This window comes from Catharus ustulatus, chromosome 4, assembly GCF_009819885.2.
Source record: "Catharus ustulatus isolate bCatUst1 chromosome 4, bCatUst1.pri.v2, whole genome shotgun sequence".
Lineage (NCBI taxonomy): Eukaryota > Metazoa > Chordata > Aves > Passeriformes > Turdidae > Catharus > Catharus ustulatus.
Window position 1 is genome coordinate 24,283,666 of NC_046224.1, and position 25,143 is coordinate 24,308,808.

The 25,143-nt window shown below is 46.9% G+C and overlaps 3 protein-coding genes and 1 long non-coding RNA gene across 7 annotated transcripts; 2 read left to right on the forward strand and 2 right to left on the reverse strand.

Moving 5' to 3' along the window:
• Positions 1–112: 112 nt before the first annotated feature.
• On the forward strand, positions 113–7,736 carry JOSD1 (Josephin domain containing 1). Of its 3 annotated transcripts, none has more exons than XM_033058125.2 (5): positions 113–212; positions 793–1,594; positions 6,752–6,880; positions 6,998–7,192; positions 7,551–7,736. In XM_033058125.2, the coding sequence occupies exons 2-5, from the start codon at positions 1,410–1,412 to the stop codon at positions 7,648–7,650; spliced, it is 609 nt and encodes a 202-aa protein (XP_032914016.1). In that variant the 5' UTR covers positions 113–212; positions 793–1,409; the 3' UTR covers positions 7,651–7,736. The 3 variants fall into 3 exon arrangements, with proteins under 3 accessions (XP_032914016.1, XP_032914014.1, XP_032914015.1); XM_033058123.2 differs by lacking the exon at positions 113–212 and adding an exon at positions 357–400; XM_033058124.2 differs by lacking the exon at positions 113–212 and adding an exon at positions 458–539.
• Positions 7,737–10,180: 2,444 nt separating this feature from the next.
• Positions 10,181–12,058, reverse strand: TOMM22 (translocase of outer mitochondrial membrane 22). The gene is made up of 4 exons (XM_033058126.2): positions 11,906–12,058; positions 11,688–11,806; positions 11,272–11,389; positions 10,181–10,889 (listed from the first exon to the last, which is right to left on the reverse strand). Exons 1-4 carry the CDS (start codon positions 12,014–12,016, stop codon positions 10,815–10,817), a joined length of 423 nt encoding a protein of 140 aa, XP_032914017.1. The 5' UTR covers positions 12,017–12,058; the 3' UTR covers positions 10,181–10,814.
• Positions 12,059–12,177: 119 nt separating this feature from the next.
• Positions 12,178–15,592, reverse strand: CBY1 (chibby family member 1, beta catenin antagonist). 2 transcript variants are annotated; one of them, XM_033056845.1, is made up of 5 exons: positions 15,260–15,592; positions 14,572–14,681; positions 13,770–13,875; positions 13,571–13,686; positions 12,178–12,741 (listed from the first exon to the last, which is right to left on the reverse strand). In XM_033056845.1, the coding sequence occupies exons 2-5, from the start codon at positions 14,647–14,649 to the stop codon at positions 12,661–12,663; spliced, it is 381 nt and encodes a 126-aa protein (XP_032912736.1). In that variant the 5' UTR covers positions 14,650–14,681; positions 15,260–15,592; the 3' UTR covers positions 12,178–12,660. The 2 variants fall into 2 exon arrangements, with proteins under 2 accessions (XP_032912736.1, XP_032912735.1); XM_033056844.1 differs by having other exon boundaries at positions 14,572–14,715.
• On the forward strand, positions 14,895–15,937 carry LOC116994890. Its single transcript, XR_004417609.2, has 2 exons — positions 14,895–15,178; positions 15,580–15,937. It is a non-coding gene; the product is annotated as an uncharacterized LOC116994890 (long non-coding RNA).
• Positions 15,938–25,143: the final 9,206 nt, after the last annotated feature.

Genomic DNA, 25,143 nt, shown 5'->3' on the forward strand with positions numbered 1-25,143 from the left:
GGCCGCCAGGCGGAACGCCAGCACCAAGGAGGAAACCCTTCCGGCTGAGGGGCTCTGCGGACTGGCAGGTGACCCCTGCAGACCGGCGGGGGAATCTGCCCGTCCCGCTCCTCCGCCTGGCCACACACACTTGTGGCACCACCGCCACAAGCGCCAACCGGTGGCACAGAACGAAGCCGGGGAAGGATTTACGTTTGTTTATTCAGCGGGCGGTGAGACCGCTTTCGCTCGTGTCCCGGCTCGTTTTACCGCTGACGTCAGCGGGGGCGGGGCCGACGACGGCGCGTGCGGAGGGCGGGGGGGCGCGCGCGCGCGTGTGTGCATGCGTGCGCGAGAGTGGCGCGAGCGGGGCTCGGCGCGCGTGCGCCGGCGCGGGGCGGCCCGAGGGGCCGAGCGGGCGGTGAGGAGGCGGCGGCGGGACCCGACTGGCCTGGCCTGGCCCGGCCCGGCCCGGCCCGGCCCGGAGGGGCCCCTCCAGCCCTCCCCAGGGGAAGGGCGGGCGCCTCGGCCCGCAGCGAGCCCCGAAGGGCTGGGTGGGGGTTAGACGGGGGACCTCTCCTCAGCGCGGTGGGCTGCGGGGGTCGCTGGGCCTCGGTCGTGGGAAGCGGCTCCCGCCTGGGTCGCTGTTGTTGTTGTTGTTTTGGTGGTGGTTGTGAGGGCGTAGGGTGGGGAGGGGCGGGGTGGAAAGGTGCGAGGCAGGCCGTGGGGCTGGTCCCGCCTGCCCTACCCTCGCTCCCCGGGCTTTGTGCCGCCTCTGGTTGCTAACGGAGACTTCCCTTTGTCGGAGCGCAGGGTGACCTGTGAGGAATCGCCTTCCCCGCAGCCTGGACTTGGGTTTCTCGTGGCCTAGCAAGAAGTGGTTTCCTTTCCCGAGCTGTTGGCATCTTCCTGCCAGGATTCAGTCGTTCCCAAAGGAATGGAGGAATGCAGCTGATAAGTGTTTAACCACCCTGTGCTCCTATAGGCAGTACCAGGCGCTGGCTTCATCTTCTTCCCTTTGGCACTTTGGGGGTGGGCCGCTCCTTGTTACCTGGTCTGGGTACCTTTTTTTTAGCGGCACTGTAGATCAAAGGAGATGGAAGAAAAGGAGCGATGTGATAAATTCCAGCTGGTACCTTGACACTAAGGAGAATCGTATATTTTGACTTTTTTTTTTCTGTGGAGGGGAGGGAAATACTACATTTTATGGGGTATGGGAGGAGGAAGGTTGCAGATCTTCATGTGGTTTTTAAAACCAGCTGTCAGAGGCAATTACTGAATAAACTGAAGCACAGGAGGAAGATTTGTAAGCTGGAAGCAGTGCTAGCCCACGAAAGAAAGGGGCAGCGGGCTGCTGTTGTGACTGTGGAGGCAGAAATTTCAGCCTCCTTCATTTTTCACCACCTACTCCCCGTCCACCCATCGAGAAAATGAGTTGTGTGCCATGGAAAGGTGACAAGACCAAATCGGAATCGCCAGAGCCATCCCAGCTACCGCCACAGCATATTTACCATGAGAAGCAACGCAGGGAGCTGTGTGCCCTCCATGCCCTCAACAATGTCTTCCAGGACAGCAATGCCTTCACTAGGGAAACTCTGCAGGAGATTTTCCAGAGGTAGGATGCTCTCTGTACTGGCATTAGCTTCCCCTTGTCTTCTGCTGATTGGAGGAATTTTTGAGTGTTATCTGGGGGGAAGTAGACAGAAAAGGAGGGATTCAGACTGTGCCACTTCTTTTAACTGAATGTATCTTGTTTTTTTAACCCCAGCCTTTTTCCCTCCTTGCAGAAATTCTTTCTCACTTTACTTGTTTCTTAACCTGTTCTGGTTGCCAGTTTTCGGTCCAAAGGCTTTATTGCAGATGCTCTGATGTGGTTGGAGTGCTGTCTTCTCTACTCACCTTAATGACTCTTCCACCTGTCTTCCATATTTTTGTCCCTGCCTTGTGTAGATGAATTGCCTAGATTAGTAATGGATTTGGGGATTTTCTTGGGAGAATGGAGGGTGGCAGGAATGACTGACAGGTTGTCATAAAAACTTACTGACTTAGTACTGCAAGACTTACAAGTTTTTTAGACGTTAGGAGTTTTGTCAAATGAGTGACTCCTTATTCAAGAGGTTCAGTAAAGTTCAAATATTTTGGGCTTTTATTTCCATGAAGCAAGACTCTGTACTCTTTCAAACTGGATTTAATTTCAGTAGCTGGATGCCTGTTTCCTGTGGCATTGCTAAATGTTTCCCAGGAGCTTCAGATAATTAATAAAGTGGGTTTGAGTTTTACAGAAATGAATATAAATTATGTATGTGTTCTGTGCAATAGCTCATATTTTACTCAGTGTTTATTTCATGGTGTTTTGATGCTTTATGGAAATTGTCCATAATGGTGTGAGCCTTTATAAGTTCTGGTGGCCCACCACTGATGAAGCTAAGTGATGATATAGGAAAAGGGCTCTCCTCTGATACATGGTGCTTACAACATCTGCAGGTTGAGTAAGTTATGGTTGCATACCTGTTACCAGCAGTTGCCTTGTGTTGGTGACAGGTAGGAGATCCCACATCACGGCAGCACACGCTGTGGGATGAGGCAGTCGTGCTACCCTGTGCTGATGAGCAGGGAGCTGTGAGCCTGTTGCTGCTTTCCTGAAAACTGAAAATTTATGAAACTGGTGTTTGACTCATCAAACTCATGCCTGTCTGTGGCAAAAGAATGTGGTGAAGGACAATAGCAGGTATCAGACTGAAATGCTGTTTATTATAGTGTTGTAGATAAAACTCCTGCTGTTGGAGTGGAGCTGGTCCATGGCAGGCTCAAGGCACTCTTTGACCAGTAGTGTAAACACACTGTGGTTTTGTTCCAGAGCAGCAATTGTCAGAATCTTAATCACAGCTGGATTGCTCTTGGCCTGAAGCAAACAAAGGCAGTTCATGTGGTAGAAGGAGTGTGATGATCTAATTAGTTGGCTTTCATTGTGTTTGGTGAGATAGAATTAGTGTGCAACGTGAAACCTCTCAGAAAAAGACTGGATATTAATATTGTTGGACCTCTTTACCTAGAAGGGAGAGTTTGTCTTTTGTTCCATCCTGGAGTTGTTCTGTCCTAATATTCAGATCAAGATACACAGATTGGTTCAGCCCCATGGTAGTGTGGAAATACACAGATATTCCTCTTAGAAATGGATGAGCTATAAGCTATGCATAAGAATTGCCACTGCCTTTCTGTTGGGTGACTACCTGTGTGTAGCTCTTTGACTTGGCTTTAAGAAGCATGAATTTAGTTGCCCTTTTTATGTCACTTGTCTTTTCCTGTGTCTACTCACATTCTGTGTATTGATAAAGGACTGATTAATATTTTTAATAACCTGCAAAAATGTTGAGGTCTGACTTTTAAACCTGGTGTTGACAAGGTAACAAAATCACAAATAAACTTAAGCTCTCTAACTTTTACCACATTCCTTGGAGAATGATTGAACCACATTGCTTAATCATTAGCTTCCCTTTTGCTGCATCCTATTGTGTAAGGCCAGGGTAGTCTGGTGATTATCATCTCAAGCACGTGCCAAAACTTGGTCTGGGCACCCCTCTGATTTTGTGGTCTTTCCCTCTTCTTTCCTCTAAAACAAGAAATACCTTTTTGATGTTCCTCTGGCTTTTGTTACAGGAAGTATGATTGCGCGTTCCAAGTGTTGCATGGAAATACTAACATAATCTCTTTGCTTCATTGGAGTCTGCATATTGAGACCTGATTAGGAAAGACAGCTGCGTGCAGGAATCTTGGAGCCCCTTGTGTTAAGACAACATGTTGATGAAAGTTTCTGATGTAGAAAGATCAGGAGGATTATTACCTGGATTTCTGTCCAATTTTGGTCAGTCTTCTTCAGCTCAGTGGCTTGATAAAAAAAATGAAACAACAGTTTAATTCCTTGCCTAGTCAGAGTCCTTCAGCAGATGGTTGTGGACCCTGCTTGGGTGTGTGTGGGTCAAGATGTGGTTCTTGGGGCAAGTTTGCTCACAGGTGCCAGTTTTTTGTTGCCCATGCTGGTCACCTCATCACATTTCTGGTTCTCTAGAAGTTATGTGAAGGAACAAAGATAAATGTGTTCTTTCAGCTCTTGAATGAACTTGTCTCTGGAAAATGGTGCCATGAGAGGGTGCTTATGCAGCCCAAAGGACTCCCTGAATTGCAAGGTTTTCCTTGCTCACTGGCGCTCAGGAGAGGTGGTAGATTGAAGCAATGATCTTGAGGAATTAGCTGTAACCAGATGATCTTGCTTTATGGAGATGCTCCAAGAGCTGTGACAAGCTGCAGGTTCTATCTCTGTGATTAGTAAAATACACCCCCATGGTGGGTATTAACAACTTTTCCTCTTATCATGGTATTGTGGACTCATCTCCCTTCTGTAGTGAACACATTTCTCACACTGTTCTGCTGCAGACTGCTCCCCTGCCGAAAAACGCACAGCTGAAGACAAAGGCTACCTGTCTATAGCCTCTCCAGCCTTGGTTGTTCTGAAACTCCCTACTCAGTCCACTGCTTTCTATTTGTCCAATGCCTTATGCTGTCAGGGTGTCGCTGAAAACTGGGAAATAAGCTCTCCACAGCTGGTTAGGCAAGAAAGCTGAGACTGCTTTATTCAGCATGCTGGGCGCATGGGGATCACTCCACTAATGTGCACCCAGACCAGGTTATATGCATGAAACCGGTATATATTCACTACATTTCTATTACAAATGCATTATATTTCCTGAATACATGCATATATGATAATTATTTCCATGGATTTATTTGGATATCAGTAGGGATCTTTTGAGGGCCTTCGGTAGTCATTTGGGAACATCCCATTCCCCACATTTCCCATTTATGGTTCTGGATCCTCTAATGAATCTTTTCACCTTGAGAATATCTCAAGTATGTTGTCAGGTCATGATGCACTTCTTATCATTCTTTGCCCTGGTACTCTTATCTTTGTTCTCAAAACTAGTTCTCAAAACTAAGACATCTGCTAATACATCTTAATCACTGATATAGGTAAATAAGGAAGCGCTAGCTGGTACAAGACTATTAGTCACAGATGTAGGGAGTTAATACAAAGCCATGTTAATCTCTGGCATTTGTAAAAGTACTGTATGGTACAAAATCAACCATTAATCACAGATCTAGGGATCAAACGCTATTGTGCTGAAGTTAAAAAGAATTTTCCAACATCTTCTGCCACTGCTGCATGGACGCCTTTTTAAAGAAATATAATTTGTTGGATAACAAGGGCAGGAATGCAGAAGGGCTTTTCAGTGGATGAAATATGCTTGCAGAATGTGCAGTGTGCTAAAGGCTGAGGGAAGAACGTGCAGGAACATTAGGAGTTTTGGGGATGGATTTGATAGGAGGAGGAGGCAGATAAAATACAGATGTTTGGATGATATGAAATCTGAACTTTGCACTAGCAGAATTAATTGAGTCCTTAAGAATGGAAAGAGCAACTTATCACAACAGACCTTATCTGGGGCTTGACTTTCTTTGGATTGGCAGTACGTGACTGTGTTGTTCTCTGCTCCCAATTTCCCCTGTGTTTGCTTTTCCTGCTGTCATCTTCATAATAGTACATCTTGTTGTTTTCCCTCCTTACAAAATTTCTGGCCGGGGGGCGGTGTTTGGAAACATAAAACCAGAGAAGTGGCTAATGGGCTCTTTTTGCCACACATCTCCATATTATGTCTCACATCCGTTATCTGAACTTGTGCAAAGGCCGTTGTGTATTTTGGCATGTAACCTCATAGCAGCCCACAGCTTCCTCACAAGAAGAAGTGGAGGGGCAGGCATTCTCCTCTCTGGTGAATAGCAACAGGACCTGAAGGAATGGCATGGAGCACTACTGTCAGAGGAGGTTTAGGCTGGATTCTGGGAAAAGTTCTTCACCCAGAGGGTAGTTGGGCACTGGAACAAGCTCCCCAGGAAAGTGGTAACAGCAGCAGGCCTGACAGAGTTCAAGAGGTGTTTGGACAGTGTTGTCAAGCACGTGGTGTGATCCTTGGGGCTGTCCTGTCTGGGATCAGGAGCTGGACTCGTGTGGATCCCTTTCAACTCAGGATATTCTGCAATTATATGAACGTGATGGACTGTGGTTCTGCATTTTTAGATGCTGTAGTAATGCAAGTAATGTCTAAGCAAACTCACAAGTCAAAGCTGAAGAGATTTGTTTGCATCAGGATTATCTGTTTAGTTACCTACAGCAACAGATTTTTTTTATCATCTAGCAACAGCAACACTGGAAAGCTCCCAACCCCGAGTATCTTCACAGCTTTGTGTCTGAATACTTGTTTCATTTACCAGTGGAGGAGGAAGAACAGCAACCTTTCCTGCAGCCAACCTCCCCTGCCTCTTCTTTTTGTCCAGTCTTCAAGACTGTTGTTGACTGTTGAACTCTTGAAATTGTAATAGCCCTTGTCCTGAATAGCAGACTGGCATTTACTCCAACTGTAAATTGAGGAAAAATAACTGAATCACCCTTCAGAAGTACCAGTTCAAGGGGTCTGGGAGGAAGAGCTTTGTGATTTCTTTTGCGTCAAAGGCAGGATTTTTGGAGGCTTTGTACATAAAAGTTATTCTTAATGCATTTCTTAGTTCCCTCAGCCCATTTGATGAAGGGTAAGTGGGTGGGGAATAGTTTGTGTTTAAACACAAAACCCCTGAAAAAGTTACACAGCAAGTAGCCCCTTTCTAGTTGTGGAATACAAGTTCAGCGAACACCTGCTAGAGCAGTCTCCTCTTCTGTTTGCAGGCTGTCTCCCAACACCATGGTGACCCCCCACAAGAAGAGCATGCTGGGGAATGGGAACTATGATGTGAATGTGATTATGGCAGCACTTCAGACCAAAGGCTACGAGGCGGTTTGGTGGGATAAGCGCAGGTACTGAGAAGTTGTGTCATTCTAGAGGTGGCTACTGTTAGTAAAAATGAGAGGGAGATTGAAGTGAAAGCTCCAGAACATAATCTGATTGATGTCTCGTGTTCTGCACTCTTTCAGGGATGTTAATGCCATTGCCCTGTCTAACGTGATGGGCTTCATCATGAATCTGCCCTCCAGCCTTTGCTGGGGCCCCCTGAAGCTCCCCCTCAAGCGACAGCACTGGATCTGTGTCCGGGAGGTGGGAGGCACCTACTACAACCTCGACTCCAAGCTCAAGGTGCCCGAGTGGATTGGAGGTGAAAGTGAGCTCAGGTAGGATTTCCTCTAATCCTTCCCTGTTGGTGGTAAGAAGTCTGTCCTTAAACAGTTGGTGATTGAAACATGTATGGCTGACCTTCAATAGTAAAAATTTGAGAGTAATAAGGTTCTTCTGCCTCCACTTGGATTTATGCCCCATTTGTGCAAAGCTAGGGAAATTATTTTTGGCAGTGGTGTCTCTGAGCTCAGAAGAGCTGTCTGGCTCTGTCAGTGGCAAAGGTAGAGGCCAAGTCAAGCTCTTCTGAGCTCAGAGACACCACTGCCCCCATTTCTTACCACATCTGAACAGTTAGTTGCATTTAGTTGTTGGAGATGACAAAGTTTTACTTGTTTCTGTTTCTCTTTATGGTAGGAAATTTTTGAAACACCAGCTGAGAGGAAAGAACTGTGAACTCCTGTTGGTTGTGCCAGAGGAGGTGGAAGCACATCAGACCTGGAGAGCTGACGTGTGACCTGGGCCGACTCTTGTCCTCCCACTACAGTTCTTCCCCTTTACTGAACTCCTGATGTCCTAAAACCTGGATAATGGGTGTCCCGACTCTTCTTGTCTGGAATTTCCTTTCTTAGGCTCTTCTCTTCCCTCCTTGGTGCAATAGGGCAATGGCACAAGACATTGGGAGTGGTGGGTGGGGAAGAGCTGAGGGCAGAGCAGAGGAAACTGGAAGCCAGTCACTTTAATTGCAAAGTGGATGAGCTGCAGCCCTTTGGCCTGCTGGAAGGCATCATGCTCTTGAAAAACTGGGCTGGGGGAAAGAGTGCCTGAAAACCCTGGGCCTCTGTTTCCCCGTGTGGTGGGACACTGCTCCCTCCAGGGCTTGTCAGGAAGGAGCAGGGGCTGAGCATGCTGCCACCTCTTTACAGCTCTCTCCCTCCAAAGCAAGTCGTGAAGACATTTGCAATTCCTAAGCGTCTCTCAGGACACTCAAAACACTAGCAATGGTACGGTGCTCAGCACAACCCTCTGGTTCTAAGGGCTGGTTTGTGCCAGGAATTAGGAAACAATAATAAAACCAGTGTCATGTTCCAAGAAATTCTTTGGGTAGATAGAGGGTCTCCAAGGATATATGTATGTGGTTGTTTGGCAGTGTGTCTGGGTAAGGTGACATGGAAACAGCAAGCACAGGCTGACTGAGGAGTATCAAGTTTCTGGGCTAGAGAGAGGCCACAGTCTGCTTGGGTTTCTCTGCACTATGGTGAGGGGGTTTTTTACTATTTTTGACAGTTATTTTGGGTTTCTGCATGGTCACCCAGTAGTTTAGGGGCTCCTTGGAGAGAGGAATAATGCTGAAGAGGTTTTCAAAGAAATTAATTCCCTTTTATTTTCCTCTCTCCAGAAGTCTAGCCCACAATCATGGATGTTATGTGAAATAAAAGAGGTCAAGTTATAAAGCAAAAATGGGCTGAGGAAGGGAACCTTTATAGCAGTCAGTTTTGCCCTTTTATTGCTACCATCCACTGGTGTGGAAGCTGCAGAGGGTCTACCATAACTTTTAGCATTGGAGACAACCTGGCTTGGTAGTTGATCCAACCTCTCCTTTAGCATTGGCCAACAAACATTCCATTAATGGGTGAATTGCTTTTTCCTGCCTTCCTTGGGGAAGAGAGACTAGACACGGAGACACTAAGAGGAATCTCCACGTGCTGTTTCCCAGTCACCCAGGAGAGCTGTAGCTCAGCCATCCATGCCTTCCATGGCAGGAGGAGGAAATGCTGAATTTGGAACTGACTTCATTGTGTTTAGCACTTCATGGCTGAGCTGCTGTTTGCTTCCATCTTTACACATCTTGGTTGGAAAGCAACCTCTGAGACCTGATGGAATGTGAAGGATCCTGTTCCATCATGCAGGAAACTCTCATTACTGATGTTTGATCTGGTGAAAGGAGGGACTGTAATGACCTTTTCTCAGTTATTTTTCTCTTCAGAGCTCTGCAAATGCATGAGCAGGTGCTCGAACCTGAGAGACCACCAAAGTGACACCATCCCAACAGACAACAGACGCCACATGACAGGACAATGGTGTTTGCTAACCCCCAGACATCTGGCAAGCACTTTTGCAGTCCTTTGAGCACAGCCTCCCACAGTCAAGGGCAAATGGCTCTTATGTTTTAAAAAGTCCTATTTCGTAACACATTCCAATGTCCAATACCAGCTGGCAGAGTTTTTAAACACTTTCCAGGCAGGATGTTCAGCCTGCAGGCATTCTGCTCCTGACTTGAAGCCATTTCTTCAAGAGGGGAAAATATAAATCTCAACAGCAACATTTTCTATGCTGATTGAAGTTGCACTTTGGAGAAAAACCCTGTTTGCATGGAAACTGCAAGCCAATGGATCAGTGCACAATATGCAAAGATGTTTTAAAATACTTAGGGGCTGCTTTCCTCTCCTTGTATGTCAGCTGCTTTTCCAGGAGAGAAACAGTGTGATCCAGCTGCTCAGGTAAAGGGAAAGTGTATGATCACATCCCTGTGGGAGGTGAGGCTGCTGTGCCCGAGAGTGGGTGAGCTGGTCCAGTCCCACTGCTTGGGAGTGGGGAAGCCCCTCTTTGTTTCCTTGCTTGTTTGGTTTTGTTAGAGCCTTGTCTTGGGTTTGTTTACAGAGATGTATTTTGTTTAACCAAATATTAAAAATGGAAAAAAAAAGTTTCCATATAAATGTCCTATCACTTCTGTATGTTCAATTGAATTGTTCTGTAACAAAGTATGTAAAGGATAAATAAATTTTTTTTCTTTGGTTATAAAACCACCATGTTTCTGTGAGTTAAGGACCTTGAATGGTGGACACTGGTGCTGAGGTAGGATCACCTCCCAGAGAATTCCCTTAAGCCATGCAAGGCTTCCCCACCCCTCTGAAGGTGACAAAGCCACACTGGTCCCTTCTGCACTGCAGGCTGCACATGGAACTGAGAGATCCCTACCCAGAAATCCCCTGGCAGCTCTGAAAGGACTGAGCCTCCCTCAAGGACATCTATTAAAACCACACTGCTCAGGTTGGATTTATTTAATATTCCATACAAAAAAATACGCAGCTGATGTCTGTTCTACTTTATGAGGCAGAGAATCTGCGTGGATGTGATCGTCTCAAACCTGGCCTGCTGCTCCCTCGGTTCTCACATACACACAGCTGCAGTGAAAGTGTTTCTGCAGATGCATCTTCCCAAAGAGTATTTTCCACAGGGTATTGATTGCCACTGGCACCCCTCCTTCCTCTGCTGGGGAAGTCACACTTCCTGCCACCACTGTCCTTCAGCTCCAACTCAGGCAGGAAAGCATTTGTTGTGTCTGACTGCTGCTTTTCAAAGCCTGACCTGTGCCCCAGAATGTTTTGTGGGGACAAGAAGCTGGCAGAGGAGCTCCCCCGGTCCAAGTCTGTAACTGGTTATGGCATAGTGATTGAATAAAAGGAAATACTCATGATTTCTAAAGGAGAGGGGGATGCAGACAGGAGCCATCATCAGGTCCAGAGGGGGAATTCCCTCCCTCATTATGAACAGGTCAATGTCCCAAAGGAGAACCAAAAATAAAAAGAAAAAATGCCCTGGCCCAACAAATCAACAGTTCAATATATCATAATCGCAAGGTCTTCCCACTTGATATGAATCCAACTCAGCTTCCGCAAATTAGATTTTTCCAGACAGCGGAGGCAGGGCCCCTGGCATTCCCCCTGAGAGCCCCGTGTTGGGTCCAAGGAGGATCTGGAAAGAAAACAATTGGTTGAGGGGTTTCAAGGACACAAGACAGCCTTGCAATGCTGGCCCCCCTCCCCCAGGTACTGGTGGCATTTTGCAGTGCCAGTCTCTTTGCCTGCTGCAATAGTCGAGGTCAGTGCCCCACCACAGCCCCTATTTCAGCGCCTCACAGCGTATTTCAGCTGGTGAAAGCCAGGTTGTGCTTGCCAGGGATTGCTGCCAGCCTGACACTGTTCAATTAAAACATCCAGCCAGAGAATCTGGGGGGATGAATGAGGCCACAACCTACAACAGGCTGCACCCTTCTGCTCAGGCTCCCGAAGTAGCGGAAGGTGCAGGCCAGCTAACTCTGCAGGGCCGGGAGGGAAGGCCGGACTTCCCGCCTCACCTGTCGCTGCTGCAGCTGCTGCTGTTGCTCCATCTGCAATTTTTCGGTTTCAAAGACGACAGGAAGAACCAGTATCATGAAGGAGGTGGTCCCAATCCACAGAGCTGCCCTAGAGAATCTACCAAGAAGAAAGAATCCTAGGAATTAGCTCTTATTGGCACAATCCCGTATTTCCCTTCCATGCCTCAACCACAAACCTGCCTCCAAATCCAACCCCGAGCTCCGGGGCGTCTCCTTATTCCCGCCCTACCAAGCCGCCCATAAACAAAAACCGAGGCTCCGCCGCTGCCCGGAGGCCCCGCACTGCGCTACCAGCGGTCAAAGCCACCGCGAAAGCCGGCGCAGCCGCCCCGCGCCCCCGCTCTGCCCTCCGGGCCCGCTCCGAGGGGCTCCGGCTCGGCCCGCCTCCCCCTCACCTGTACATCTTCTGCGCTACCGTCAGGGACAGGTCGAACGTAGCCCCCGCTGCCGATCGGACGCTCTCGGGGAACATCTCCGTGAGGCCCCACAGCCGCTCCGCCAGCGTCTCGTCCAGCTGCGGGCGGCATCACCGTGTCAGGCCCCGCCGCACGGCCCTGCGCACCCCGCGGGGTCACCGCGCCCGCCCGGCCTTCCCCACCGCCTGCCCCGATACCTCCTCGTCGTCCTCCTCCTCCTCGTCGAGCTCGTCCTCCAGCTCCTCGGCCTTGCCCGCGCCGCCCTTGGGCAGCAGCTCCTCCGGGGACAGGGACGCCGCGGCCGCCATCGCCAGCAGACAGGACGGAAGGAGCGGCGGCCAGAGCGCCGCCGGAAGCGAGCCGGCCCTCCCGCCACCCAGCCCGGCGAGGCAGCGGCCCCTGGCGGCCCGGAGGAGCACCGGCCTCCCCCGCCCCGGCCCCCGCAGCGCAGCGCGACGCGATACAAACACCCTCAGAACCGGGTTTTAATTGCAAGGTTTTATGTAAAATATGCAAAACTCTCAGAACGAGCAACTCCAGCATCCTGCTCGCCCAAGGCAGACGGTGAGGTTTGTACAAGCACCCGCGGGCTCCCCAGCGGGATGGGCAGAGGTCTCCCGGCTTCGGTAAGCAGAGAGGGCGAGAGCAGCCCTCATGGAGACGGATCTTCTCCACCGCCTGCTGTCCGGCTGCCTTAGAGAGGAGGGTACCTATGCTGGGCTGCGGTGAGGAAACGTAGCAAAGTAAAGTGCTCTGAGGAAAATCGTGTTAATGAACAGCGCTGTGGTGCCAAACCAGCCATGAGCAGTACCCACGGCACCACACAACGCTGGAGGATCTCGGCACCCGTGGTCCCGTGAAACAAAGTACCTCCACACAGTACCAACACGGCTGGGAGGCCCAAGCCAGCCCCAGCATCCCGTGGGCCAAGACCAGCCTGGCCACGTCTTGTTCACTTCTTCCTCCGGTTATGCTGCTTCAGCTCCTCCAGCTCCTTCTCCATGAGGTGGGACTCGGCAGTGGTCTCAGAGAGCTGGAACGCACAGCAAAAAACAGGAGTGAGTTAAAGGCTCGTGAGGCCTTTCCAAATTCACAGCACAACCGAGATTTGCGGCCACAAGCTGGGTCTTGCAGGGGGGAATTTGTTCCTGTTGAGCAAGGGGGAAGCTGCCATGTCACGCTTCACTGAGATCGCCTGGAAAAGCTGGAGAGCAGCTACCACTTCTGCTAAGTGTTCCAGTCATAAAAGCCATTCTCCAGTTTTAAAACACATGAAGAGTGAGGAAAGAAAATATTTGTTTAGAGTGACATAAAGGCTAAATCATTTATTAACTGAGAATAGATATGTGTTCTATTTCACTGAATGTCTCTTCAGATTTTAAGCAGGAGAGCTGTGATCTCTGGCTAAGGTTGAATTTTGGTTTATTTACTTGAAATTCTTTCATCCACAGTTTTACACATAGGACGTATGTCCCACCCCTCATGACAGCAGATGGAAGCTTTAATCTTCTGTGACCAGAAACACTGGGGGTAACTCAGTTTCAAAGTTAGGGGAGAGGACAGAGTGGGAAGAAAAATGCCCTATTCTGTGCAGAAAGGGAAACAGGAGATACGGCACTTGCAGGGGCTTCCCTTTCCTCAGTCACAGTGTTCACAACAAACTCTGATGTGGGGGAGCCTTCCCCTCTTTTCACAGAGAGGATCAGGCTTTACTCCCTCAGTCACTTTGCCATTACACCTGTGTTGCATTAAAGCAGAAAGCGGGGTGCAGTGAGAGCAGCCTTCTTCAGGGGACCCAGCACCCTTTGCTCAGGCATCCTCACTGCTATGGGCAGGCAGGAAGGAGTTGGGCAAAGGCTCACCATGTCCAGCAAAATATCCACTTTCAGCCGAAGTAGGTTGTTTTCTTCCTCTAGCTGCTGGTTTCGTTTGCGCAAGCGCTGCAGTTCCCTGCGATCCCCCAGGAAGCTTCCTGATTCTTGGAGGAAAGAAGGAGGTCAAAATACAGACTGTCAGCCAACCGTGGCTACTTTAGATCAGAGCAAGCTGATTATACTTTACCTGAAACCCAGTGGCCATTTTCAAACTTCAGGCTCTGGCCAGCAAGGTTCATTGTGGGGGAGCCGTATTCCAGGCCCAGCTCAACCTCACGGGTGGATCTATCCAGCTGCAGGGAGAAGGTCACACTCAGAGTTTCAGAGAATTTCAGAGTCACCCCCCTGCTCTCCCGTTTCTTAGTGACTGGCATCCCAGTGGAAGATGCTGGTCCAAATGGCCCTGGAGCCTGGAACCCTACTTTGGTCATTACTGCTGCAGTAGAGGACTGGCTCTTCTCACTGCCATCCCTGCACCTTCTCCCACCCAGTCCCACACACTCATCTCCCTGCACTTGGAGACCACTGGTGAGAAGTTTTCAGTGACACAGTTCTGGACTGCAGGTGGGGTGATGCTGATTCTTCCCTGAGCTATTGCACTTCTAGCTTCATGTATAGTCACCAATGATCAGAAATGGTGCTGCACTGCAGGACGAAAGCAGCACAGTTGAAATAATAGAATATACTGAGTTGGAAAAAACCCACAAGGATCACCAAGTCCAACTCCTGGCCCTACACAGGACCATCCCCAAGAGCTGCACCATGTGCCTGAGAGTATTGTCCAAACACTTCCTGAACTGTCAGGCTGGGCTGTGACCACTACCCTGGGAAGTCTGTTCCAGTGCCCAATCACCCTCTGGGTGAAGAGCTTTTTCCTGTCCCAGAAGCGGCTGGGAGCTCTTGTAAGGATTATGGCACTCACAGCAGGAGCCACCCCCTCTGCCACCAAGGCAGCGCTGCTGCAGCAAACCGCAGGTGCTGGCACTCACCAGGTGCAGGTTGGACAGCGAGGACCATTTCCTGGGGGGCGTCTTCTTCGGGCTGAAGGAGTTCCCAAAGAGAGGCATCGCTCCCTGCTGGGCAGGCCTACGGTGGGCTCCTGAAGGAGCAGGACAGACACAGCGGGTGTGAAGCTGTGGGCCAAGAGCAGTGGTGTGACAAGGCAGCCGTTCTCCCAGGCAGAGCCCCAGCTCTCGGGCCAAGGTGGCGATTGGAGGGGAGGGGGTCCTGGCCGCCTCCCTGCCACTGTCACCAGGCAGCACCGGCTCTCAACGGGCACGTCCCTCGCACCTCCGCCGCCACGTGACCGAGGCGGGCGGGTGACACGGGACGGACGGTGCCGGGTGTCACCCCCTCCCTCCGGCCCGTACCCCAGCGCCGCGCGGCCCGGCACCTCGGGGGCGCACGGGCCGTACCACCCTACGGGCACGCCGAGGAGCTGGAAGGGCAGCCCCGCCCGGCGCTATTTGCCGCACGGGCCACCGCCGGGATGCTCCTTTGTTCTGTTTGCCCTCCCGGCATCTCACTGGGAAAAGCAGCGGGCTGGGCAAGAGCGGAGCCGATGAAGAATACCCCCATCCCCCCCGCGCCGCAGTGGTAGGGTCAGCCCCGCGGTGCGGGGGCGGTTGGGCCGGGCTGTGCCATCGAGCTTCGCCTTAATTCCGGGGGGGGCCGCACCTCTCCGTCGGGCCACGCCCGCTCCCGGCGCTCGCCGTCCGCCGCCGGTGGGATCCGCCGCGTGTCCCGGGAGCGGTTTGCGGCCGCCGCGTTGCCGTGGCGATGGATCCGCGGCTCGGCTCCGCCTCCTGTGCTGGAGGGAGACGGGGGCGGAGTGCCGGGCTGCGAGATTCGGGGGTCGGGCTCTGCCCCCGGGCGGGCTGCATCAAACTAGTGCCGTGCTCACCGCGCTTTCCTTATCACCTTCTCTAAAATGCTCGAATCGCCTGGGAGAGTTGTTAAAATTGGTTTTGGTGGGGATTGTTTGCTTATTTTTCTAGATAAATAACTAAACGCTATGAGGCAGAGAACCCCTTCTTGGTTGGGAGCATGGGAGAAGAGGTGGAGGAGGTCTAGCGTCCGGGACTGCACTGGGGATGATGGCTGAGGAGCTGGAGAGAGAAGAATCGTACAGAATCAGCTAGGCTGGAAAAGATCTCTGAGGTCATCAAGTCCTGTCTTTGTCCGAACATGTGAATGTAACCCTGACATTAAGTGCCATGCCCAGTCTTTTCTCAAACACCGGGACGGTGACTCCACAGCAGCAGCTCCTTTGAAGCAGTCCCAGCATCCTGATTTCCTGTGCACATTGTAAAGTCCTCCCTTTCAGCACGATGGAATAAATTTAGATTCATTGTGTTACTTGCTGGCTTGTATTCCATGGGAGGTGGTGGTGGCAGTTGGTTTGGATATTTTGGATGAATGACATGGGTATGTAACACATATCACCAACACTTTTTATGTTACAGAGGCAAAATGCCACTCCTAAACTATAAAATAATTCTCCAATATGTTAGAATAGCGATCTGAAGTTACTTGCTTCATTGTTAAAAAAGCTTAGTTGAGGACTTACTGGGGCTTTCCTGAAAATTTTTGGATTAATGAGATGCTAAGATCCTGACTTTACTTAAAAGGGAACAATAAAGACAAGGGAAAAAAAAGCAGGGGGCAGGCAGATAAAAGGAGGAGAAGAGAATTACTAGCATTTTGATTTGGTTTGTACATATATTAGTATTCCAGAAAAAAAAAAAAAAGTTATCTAACAGTCTTTCATTCCCAGAGTGCTTAATTGGCACCCTGCCTTAAGTGAACCAGAAAATTGCTCGCTTGGAATGAGAATTGGAAAAATAGCACAGTTAAACCCAGTGACTTGAGACAAGAAAAATCTCTAGTGCTTCAGTATATTTTGGTAGTCCAGTTAACCAATATCTGGTTCTTGCAGGACACATGCTGTAGAAACAGTTGCCTTCTGACCCAGTACACCAGAGTCTGTGCCCTGAAAAGCAGTGATTTTTGCAATAAGAGAAGTGATTATAATGGGGGGTGGGGGGGAGCCAACACCCTTAAAGTAGAATAAAATAAAACCTTGCTGTTCAGAGCAAGGTCTTTGTGAAGTAGTTGTGGTTTCTATCACCATTTAATACCCATATGTGTGTGATTTTATTGGGTAGGAAAGATGAAAGGAAGGTCCAGATAAATGAGGGCAAGAACTTTGGAAGAAAAGCTGAGAGCATGTAGAATTAAAATTGTGAAATGAGAAAATAAAGGTAGCTTGCCTGGGAGCTTATAAGAGTCAAAGACCACAGAGGATAGTGAGGGACTGAGCTCACTTTGGTTGGGGTGTTTTTTCAGTAATGTTCACCTTCCTAGAAGAAACCCATACGTTTCAGGAGAGTTGGTGTCTGAGTTCTCCTTGCACTGAATAGGATGAGTATTCTAGAAATACACTGTAATTATTCTAAAACTAAACTACCTCATGCATCTGGGGTCTCAGAGTGATTCTCTTACTGCCTCTTTCTGTGGAGCAGAGACTTGGAAAAAGCCAGGCAGCCCATCCCCACTGCCTTGGCATGTGAGGTGAATGCTTCCTTCTGTGCCTGGTTGCTGTGCCCATGGTGGATAATACCTGTGTGAATGCCCTCATGGTAGGGCTTATCAACAAGAGGTCAGAAAGCTTCCCCTGGAGACTAACGGAAGGAGGTTCAGTGTTTTGATTTCTGCTGGGATTTGCTTCAGGAATCTGTCTTCTTCTGCATGGTTTGATGAAATTTCATTTCTCGCCAGACTCCATTTCCTTGAAAAATGCTGTGGAATTTCCTTGCTGCACCAACCTCCCCGGGTATTTTGGCAGCAGCTTTTCATCATTGTTTCTCCACCTACATCAGGTAGATACCGAGACAAGAACTGACTGTTGCTGTTTCTAGCATTGTCTCTCAGTACATTGCAAATACATACATATATGTATTTATATATAGGTTGACACATGATTTTCAGCTATGTTAAAAGCATTATGGTGTAGTAGTATGCATCCTTCTGTTCCTGTCACTCTGTGGGGAAAAGAACACCTAGCACATACTCTTTCTCCCAGGACAATAACTACAGAGATCACTTAGGAACTGCAAAAGCCCATTAAATGGTGAGGAACCTGTATGTTACAGTCATTGTGTAAGGAAGCTGCCTATGTTCCAAGGAAGGCATCTTTGAGAACACTGATGGAAGGCTGAGAGATTGACAGGATGAAGATAGGGCTGTAGCACATGGCAGTGTGGAAATTTTGGAATAGACCCAAGCTGTTCTTGGTAGCCTAATTTGGAGCATCTTCTTCAGCTTTTTTGGCTCAAAAGTGATAGAGAATCTATAGCTTAGATGTTCTCAGAGCTGCTTTTAACTCCATAGTGTTTCTCTTGCTTTTTTTCATACATGCTGCAGCATTATTATTATTCTCTGTTATATCAGTAATTACAGGGAAACCCCATCGACTGGTGAATTTGGTAGACTTACTCTAGGCTTAGTCTGATGTCCAAGAGAATATTTATTTTAGTCATTGTGCTGAAAGTTGCAACATTGCCTGGTTGTTACCAATAGGTAAGGCTTTACAAAGCCTGTTGGTAACACCTGGTGGGCTAAATGAGGCTGAGTTTAAAACCTATAAACTAAAACATTTTTGGCATATTGAAATTAATTCCCTGCCCAATTAAAAATTTCTGCAGTGAGGTCATTCTTGTTGCTTCAGTGCTGTGCAGTTAATGATGTCCCTTCTTTTAGAATCGTAGATATTAATTACCAAACATATATTTTGTTGACAAAGCCGACACTTCTTTTTCTGTTTCTTTATTTCACTATAGCTAACTCACGAGATAAAGGAACAGCCGTTTCACAGCTTTCTAAAGAAATGCGCTTTCCTCCTGCTTGGCTATCACAGATTCCACCACCAGGAGGCCCTCGTTCCAGTGCTTATAGCTAGGCAAAGAAAACACAAGAGGAGTGAAGAGAAGTGTAGAATCCCATCCACACAAGACTAATCTGAAATTAATACTTATCCTATAAATTGAGATTTTCAGAGTACTGTGCAGGTGTCTATTAATTAATTACTGCAAGTACCCTAATATCCAACTATCATGGATGCCATGACTTCTGGAGATCATGGAGTATCTGTCACAAGTGGTACCCTTCATTGAATAGCCGAGGCATAGCCAGGAAAGTTCATGCCTCTGTCTTCTGGATGGATCTTAGTAACCTAAAAAAATACTAAAATGCAGTAAAGCACAGTTTATATTTCTCATCCCTCATGTGTGCCCTCTATCACCCAACAAATACACCTTCACCTACTTTGCCTCTGCTTCTCCCTTTTAGTTACTTACTCATTCAGTGGTCCTTAATTCTCTTTCACTTTTCACAGGTGACTTTTATAGTGTCCTGAAAGTTCTAAATATCTGCACTAATACTCTTTCTGATTGTTTTATTTTTCTAACCAGACCTTTAAAGAAAGGAGGAAGGAGAAATGTTTTTATCCTTATTTTTTTACCAAATCACATACTTCTTCCCTACTGGCTTTTCAAAGCTGCAGTCATTACTTTGGCTGAAATGTAGACTTTGTTATTCAAAAGAACACTGTGTACTTGATCTCTTGACTAAAAAGTATGTAGAGTTGTCATTCTTTTTTCCTTAAACCTTATTTATTTTTCTCTTTACTGCTGAGTCAAGCCTTGTGTATCCGCTTCTGTACTTATTTCCCACGGTTATGTTTCAGCACTGATGACTCCAGCTTTGCAATGCAATTTCAGAATGGATGAGAGATGAGAACTGTCAGGAAATGCAGCTCCTGCAAGCTGTAAGTTATCCTCAGTTGCAAACTGAGTTATCCCTTGGCTTTCAAACTCAGTTCCTGCCCTCCTTCCCTGAATTCATACGTACATACAGCATGTTAACATTTGAGTACTTTGGCCTCTCTAATATGTACTAACATATTAGAGATATGTGGAAAACACATATCCTCTGCTCTAAGAAGCAGAAAAAGTGTAAATGAAGCCATGCATGAAATATGCAAAATTCCCAGGCCTCTGAGGAGGTTTTCCAATTATTGCTCACCATTCTGGCCACACTGTTCACTTGAAAGTCTTTACATAAATATGCAGGCAGTTGAGCCACTCACGTGCTGTGGAGAGAATCCATTGCTTCCTGACAGAGTTTGCCACAAGGCTGTCCTTGGAGATTGGGAGACCAAAGATTCACAGAATATGTGCAGCCCACACAGCAATGAAAGCTTGTGTTAAGTTTATTTCATTCTGTTCCTATTACCTGGCTACTCTTTGCTTGCTTTCACATCTGTGTTTCATTCTTTTCCTTGAGACTTATTTTCATAGTCATCTATTTCCATGGGTCACTTAAGATGTCCTTTCCAGGAAATGATGACATTTAAGCCTCCAGTCTGTACGTTCCCGATGAGGATATTCAGAGAAAGGGAATGTCAGGGAAAGGGTCTCAAGCATCTCTCTATATGGGTTGGTGTTTGGTGCTGTTGTAACCCTTCACCACGGGCAGCTGCAGGAGACAAAATGTTGGGGCTTTGGACTGTGCTGCTGAGTTTTTTATAAGGGAGAGCAAACAGGGCCTGCATTCTAAATTCCTTTCCAAGGTGACTTCATCTCAGGCCTCAGAAGAGCATCAGCTGTGCTTTGCCTGTGCAAACAAGCACACTTGTGTATCATGAACTGTATCGTGAGCTTCTGTGAAGCTCAGTGTGTATAGCATGCTATGAAGGTGGGAGAGAAGTGCTAAGTAGCCTTTCCTCTTCATGTTCTTTCACCAATCCTTCTATACCTTCACTTAGGTACACTGTCGTCTCCAAGAAGCCACACTAACTGGGACTATTCCCAGTTGGAATCAGAGAAATTCAAGATGAACAAACTGCTGTCACCAAAGGGAGAGTCATAAGAACACTGAGGTAAGTATTCTCCCTAGACTCTGCTAATCAAAATAAGAATTTTATATCCAACCTGCATGGTCTTTTTTCCCCCCAGGATACCTTGATCTATAGGTTTTACTCTACACTAATTTTTTGTGTTAGGAAGGTATGCCTGTGGATGGCCTCTTATCAAATGCAAAAATTGGAAGTAACGTGGTCTTTAGATGATGTGGATTCTGCAACAACATGACAATGGACTGTATGACCCAGAAAGTCCCTTTGGGTATCTGCTGCCAGCTCATATGCAGATGACACTGCTTTTCAGGCTTTTGAGGAATGCAGATGACAGCTCACCAATGGTCTGCACTACTCCAGGATGCCAATTTAGAACCCATTCCTATGAGACCTGTAAAGGCCAATAGTATTTACAGCAAGAGGTGGGAGATCTGGTTGGTTTTGGTTTCCTGTCCCAATTCTGTGTTGTTTCCTGGGGTAGCAAGGGATGCAAATATGAGACATTAAGACCAGGCAGGTCCTAATATCTGATCTTGTAGGTCAACAACTGTCATACAAGCAGTTGCAGTGTCAAGTATGTTCAGGAGCACTAAAGCTCATTGGTTCACGAGGGAAAGCAAACCCTGAAAGTATAAATTCTGAATTGCATTAAATGCCCAAGCAAAATAAGTCATAATGGAGGGTGCTTTCTCTCTGCATGAACTGAAAATAAAACATAAACGAAGTCTTGGATTCCTAACTTAGGAACTGTGTTTTTCATTCTGATTTCCTTCCCCAGATTCCTTCAAGATGACAAGCAATTCAGAGAAGACTGGTAAGACTGGTAGGAATGCAGGATAAAAATATAGTCGCAAATATGTGCGGCCAGCAAGTGGATGTGTCACAGAAGCTCAGGCTTTCATTAGAAGTATTCATTGCTCTTAAGGAAACTTTTCTTGTCTGACCATCCAGAAGCCACTCTGTCAGTCACTCTGGGACTGAAGTCCTTTCTCATCGGGCAGCTCCTGTGACCCAGCAGGTGCCTCACTTCACTCCCTGTATCCCCCACACTCCCACAGTCAGACCAGGTTTCCCTACTGATTCAAGCCGGGATTTCCCTTAGCAGAGTCTCATACACCTGGATCCTTAAAATAACCTAACCATGGTGCAACAAAAAAAATAGCAGCTCGAGCTGGGTGCCTCTGAGAAGGGACCCCAAAGAAAGCCCTGAGTTTTTATATCCTCCCAATCTGTCAGTGACAAAGTCCTGGCTCTTGCAACTGAGTCCTTGGCTCTTGCTGTGTCTCAGCATCCAGTCACCTGGCTCTGGCTGTGCCACAGGTCCTGTGCCCTCTGTTGTGCAAAGGGTCAGTGCCAGTTCCTGGCCTCTTGCCTGGGGCTCTCACCACCCAGAGCCCAGCCTGTGGCTGACACTGTAGCTGCACTCCGAGCTACCTGCACTGAATGTGCTTCTCAGCACTCTCCACCTTGTTATGCTAACTAAGAAGTTTGTTGGTTTGGGTTTGTTGGATTTTGGGGGTTTTTTTTGATCAATTTTGTCAGATGGCATGAAACAGGAGTTGTTCTGTAACCATTCAGAAAGACTTTCTTGAAGTCCTTGGCAGATGTTCTTTTACCCTAATTTCAAACAAATGCCCACAAGTGCCTTTTACACTTCCTCTGGTGTTCAGGAGTTCTCATTTATTGCAGGTCATCATTCCCCAGGCAACACTCACTGCCTATATTGTGCCAAGATCCGAGACACAGCAGACATTGCCTTGAGAAAAGAGGTAAGGGAAGAATGTGGTACAGGGAAAATGATACTTAACTTTGATTTATGCACCAAGTGCTTAAATATTGTAAAGAATCTCATCTTTTTAATGGGAGGGAAGGCAGCATGTCATATTTAGAAACTGGTTCCCAGCTCACACATCTGTGTAATTTGATTCATTTTGGAAATAAAAGCAAATGAAAATCTGAGTCTCTGAAGATTTAAATCTTGTCACTCTGAAAGAAAGGGAAATTGTTTTCATGGGTCAGCAGACAGGCTGTTCTCACAATTCACTCATTCATTTGCAGTTGAAGTAATGTGCTACTTCAGTTCCAAGATTAAACAACTGGTAGTGATAACTTGTTGCCAGGGATCATGTCAGGATGTCAAGCCTGGTGTAGAACACGGGAAAGCTTGTAATCAAAATTGGGACAGGTGAGCCAGTGTGCAGTGGGCTGCAAAAAAGGATAATCTGCCAGTAAAAAAATGGGAATTGCAGTATCCAAAACAAATGTTCTAATTTGATATTTAGTCACTTAGGCAAGTAGTGACACTTTCCAAAATGTGCCATAATAAGCATTTATTTTGCAGTCAGTGGGAACTGCAGGTGCCCACCACTAAAATTTTACTGTTTAATTATGAGCCCCTGATTTAATTTGGTTTGAGATCTTGAGACCTGAATAATCTTGATGATGGAGTATAATGCAACAGCATGACCACTGTAGCTGGGTAGAGAGTAGCAAATTACTTTGAAATGTCTAACAGAAAACCATGGGAATTTTGAACGTATGCTTTGTTAGTGTTTTAGGAAAAAGGAAAAATGCTTATTTATCACACAAAAAAGGGAAAAGTTCTAAGCACAGGGAGCAGAGAGAGTAAGGGAGAAGGAAAAAAAGCAAGGGAATGATATTTGGGCAAAGCAGCAGGGAAGAAAGTATGAACAGTAGAAGGAATGGTAGTGGTAAATGCACACAGGCTGCATTGAATCAGAGGCTGGGAACACTGAACCGGATACAGAAGCCTGTGAGGATATTCAAAGCTGGTGTTGATAAGAGTCAAACATTTATTTCACTACAAATGCTTCAGAACTAAACTGAATCATATTGCTCCTAAATTGAAGTAAAGAACAATGCTTATATTGTTATACACTTTGTGAATTTTCCTGTATTGTACACTGAAGCAGGGAGGGGAGGTGGGGTGAGAAGGAATAGATGATCAGTCACAAGTCTGTCTGCTCTGTTAAAATCCAGAGCCCTTGGATAGCTGGCAGGAGAGCAAGCTGTTCTCCTTAAAATCTGAAATTAGGTATAGTAAACATTTTCTTTCATATTTACTCATGCTGCCAATGTTTCTATCAGCATAACATGCAATTTACTCAGTTTTCAACTTGCTGATTTCTACATATTTTTGTAATGAAAGTGTGTGCTGCCACATGTCTGTCAACAAGTGGAAGCAAAACCTTTGGCTTCTCTTGACCAAGCTGAATTCAGTTTGGTTTATTTTTTCTTTTAACAGTTACTATTAGAGTAATGCTGATGTAATCCAGGTCACTTTTTATTTTTTGGAATCCCTGTCTTTGCTTATGTTTAAATATCATCCCAGTGATACTGCCATGCTGCCAGCCACATTCCTCCTGCCACAGGCAGGGCATTGCCATCACATTGCCAGCATGGTAGAAAGAGGCTTTAGCTGGTGCTGCTTTGTCACCATGGAGTGGCAAGGAGGGAAACATTTCACTAAGGAATTATGCAGGGAGTGGAATTTGGGAGAAATTAGCTTGTTTATAAAACTGTCTTAGAAAAATAAAATAACCATGTGATGCTGGTGTAATTTTCTATCCAGGCTGACAGACTGAAACACACAATTGTGTTGTGATTTGTTAATTTTACAAAAGCAGTTTATGGAGTCAATAAATCTTGAAGGAAGAAACCTCCCAAACTCGTTTCTGCTGGAGACAGCTGACTTGGCTGTGAGCTTTATGGAATAACTCCATCAGTTGCTTTTTACTAGATAAGGACATTCTCTGGTGTCATAGGTATTTTGCAAACTACAGTTGCCTTCTATGACCCTGAAATTTCTCCTGCCATTTCAACAGAAGAGGATGCCTTTATTCCTTTTCCCATGACTGCAGCATGATAGTGCTAGCACTAGTGCTGCTGTATTTTGCCCTAGAGATAGCTATGTTTCACTCGGGGACGGGCCAGACTTTTTTAAGGGAATGCATGAGAATGAAGGCATTAATCCTAACAACATGGTAAATTACTGACTTTTTTCTGCCCTTCATTTCTCTTGAAGGAACTGAGACATGGACAAGCTTCTGGCAAGTACCATCCTCATCAAACTAGCAAATCTTCGAAGTCCAAACAAGTAAAATATAAGCCAGTGACTTTTCCAGGTATATAGCAGGGAAGAAAAAGTTCAACACTATTTGTTTTACTAAGAATTTTCAGATTTGTTGTTATGAAGTCCTTTACTATGCTACAATACGTGTTTCTCCATATGTGAATCAGGAGAGTGTGTATACACAGATATGTATATGTTTGTCAATCCCAGACAGCTGGAACCCATCAAAGCTGCTTTTGTGTGTGTGTGTTCCTTTGCATGCCTAAGTAGTGCAAAATATCTTCCTTAGGTTTTGGATTCACTGACATGTGCTAAGCACAGGGAATCCAGACTGCTAATATTTAGTATTTCAGACCTCCACACCCAAGGTGCAGAGTTTGAAAAGGACAAGAAGGAAGGTATTTGGAAGTAGTCTCAACATATGTTTGAAACTAGAGGACTAAAAATAGCATCTTATCCTAGGGAGGTGATGCAGTGTTTGGAGAAGGATAGGACATGATGTCATAGATTAATTTTTCTCTCTCCTGCTGACATAGCTGATTTGTTGGCACC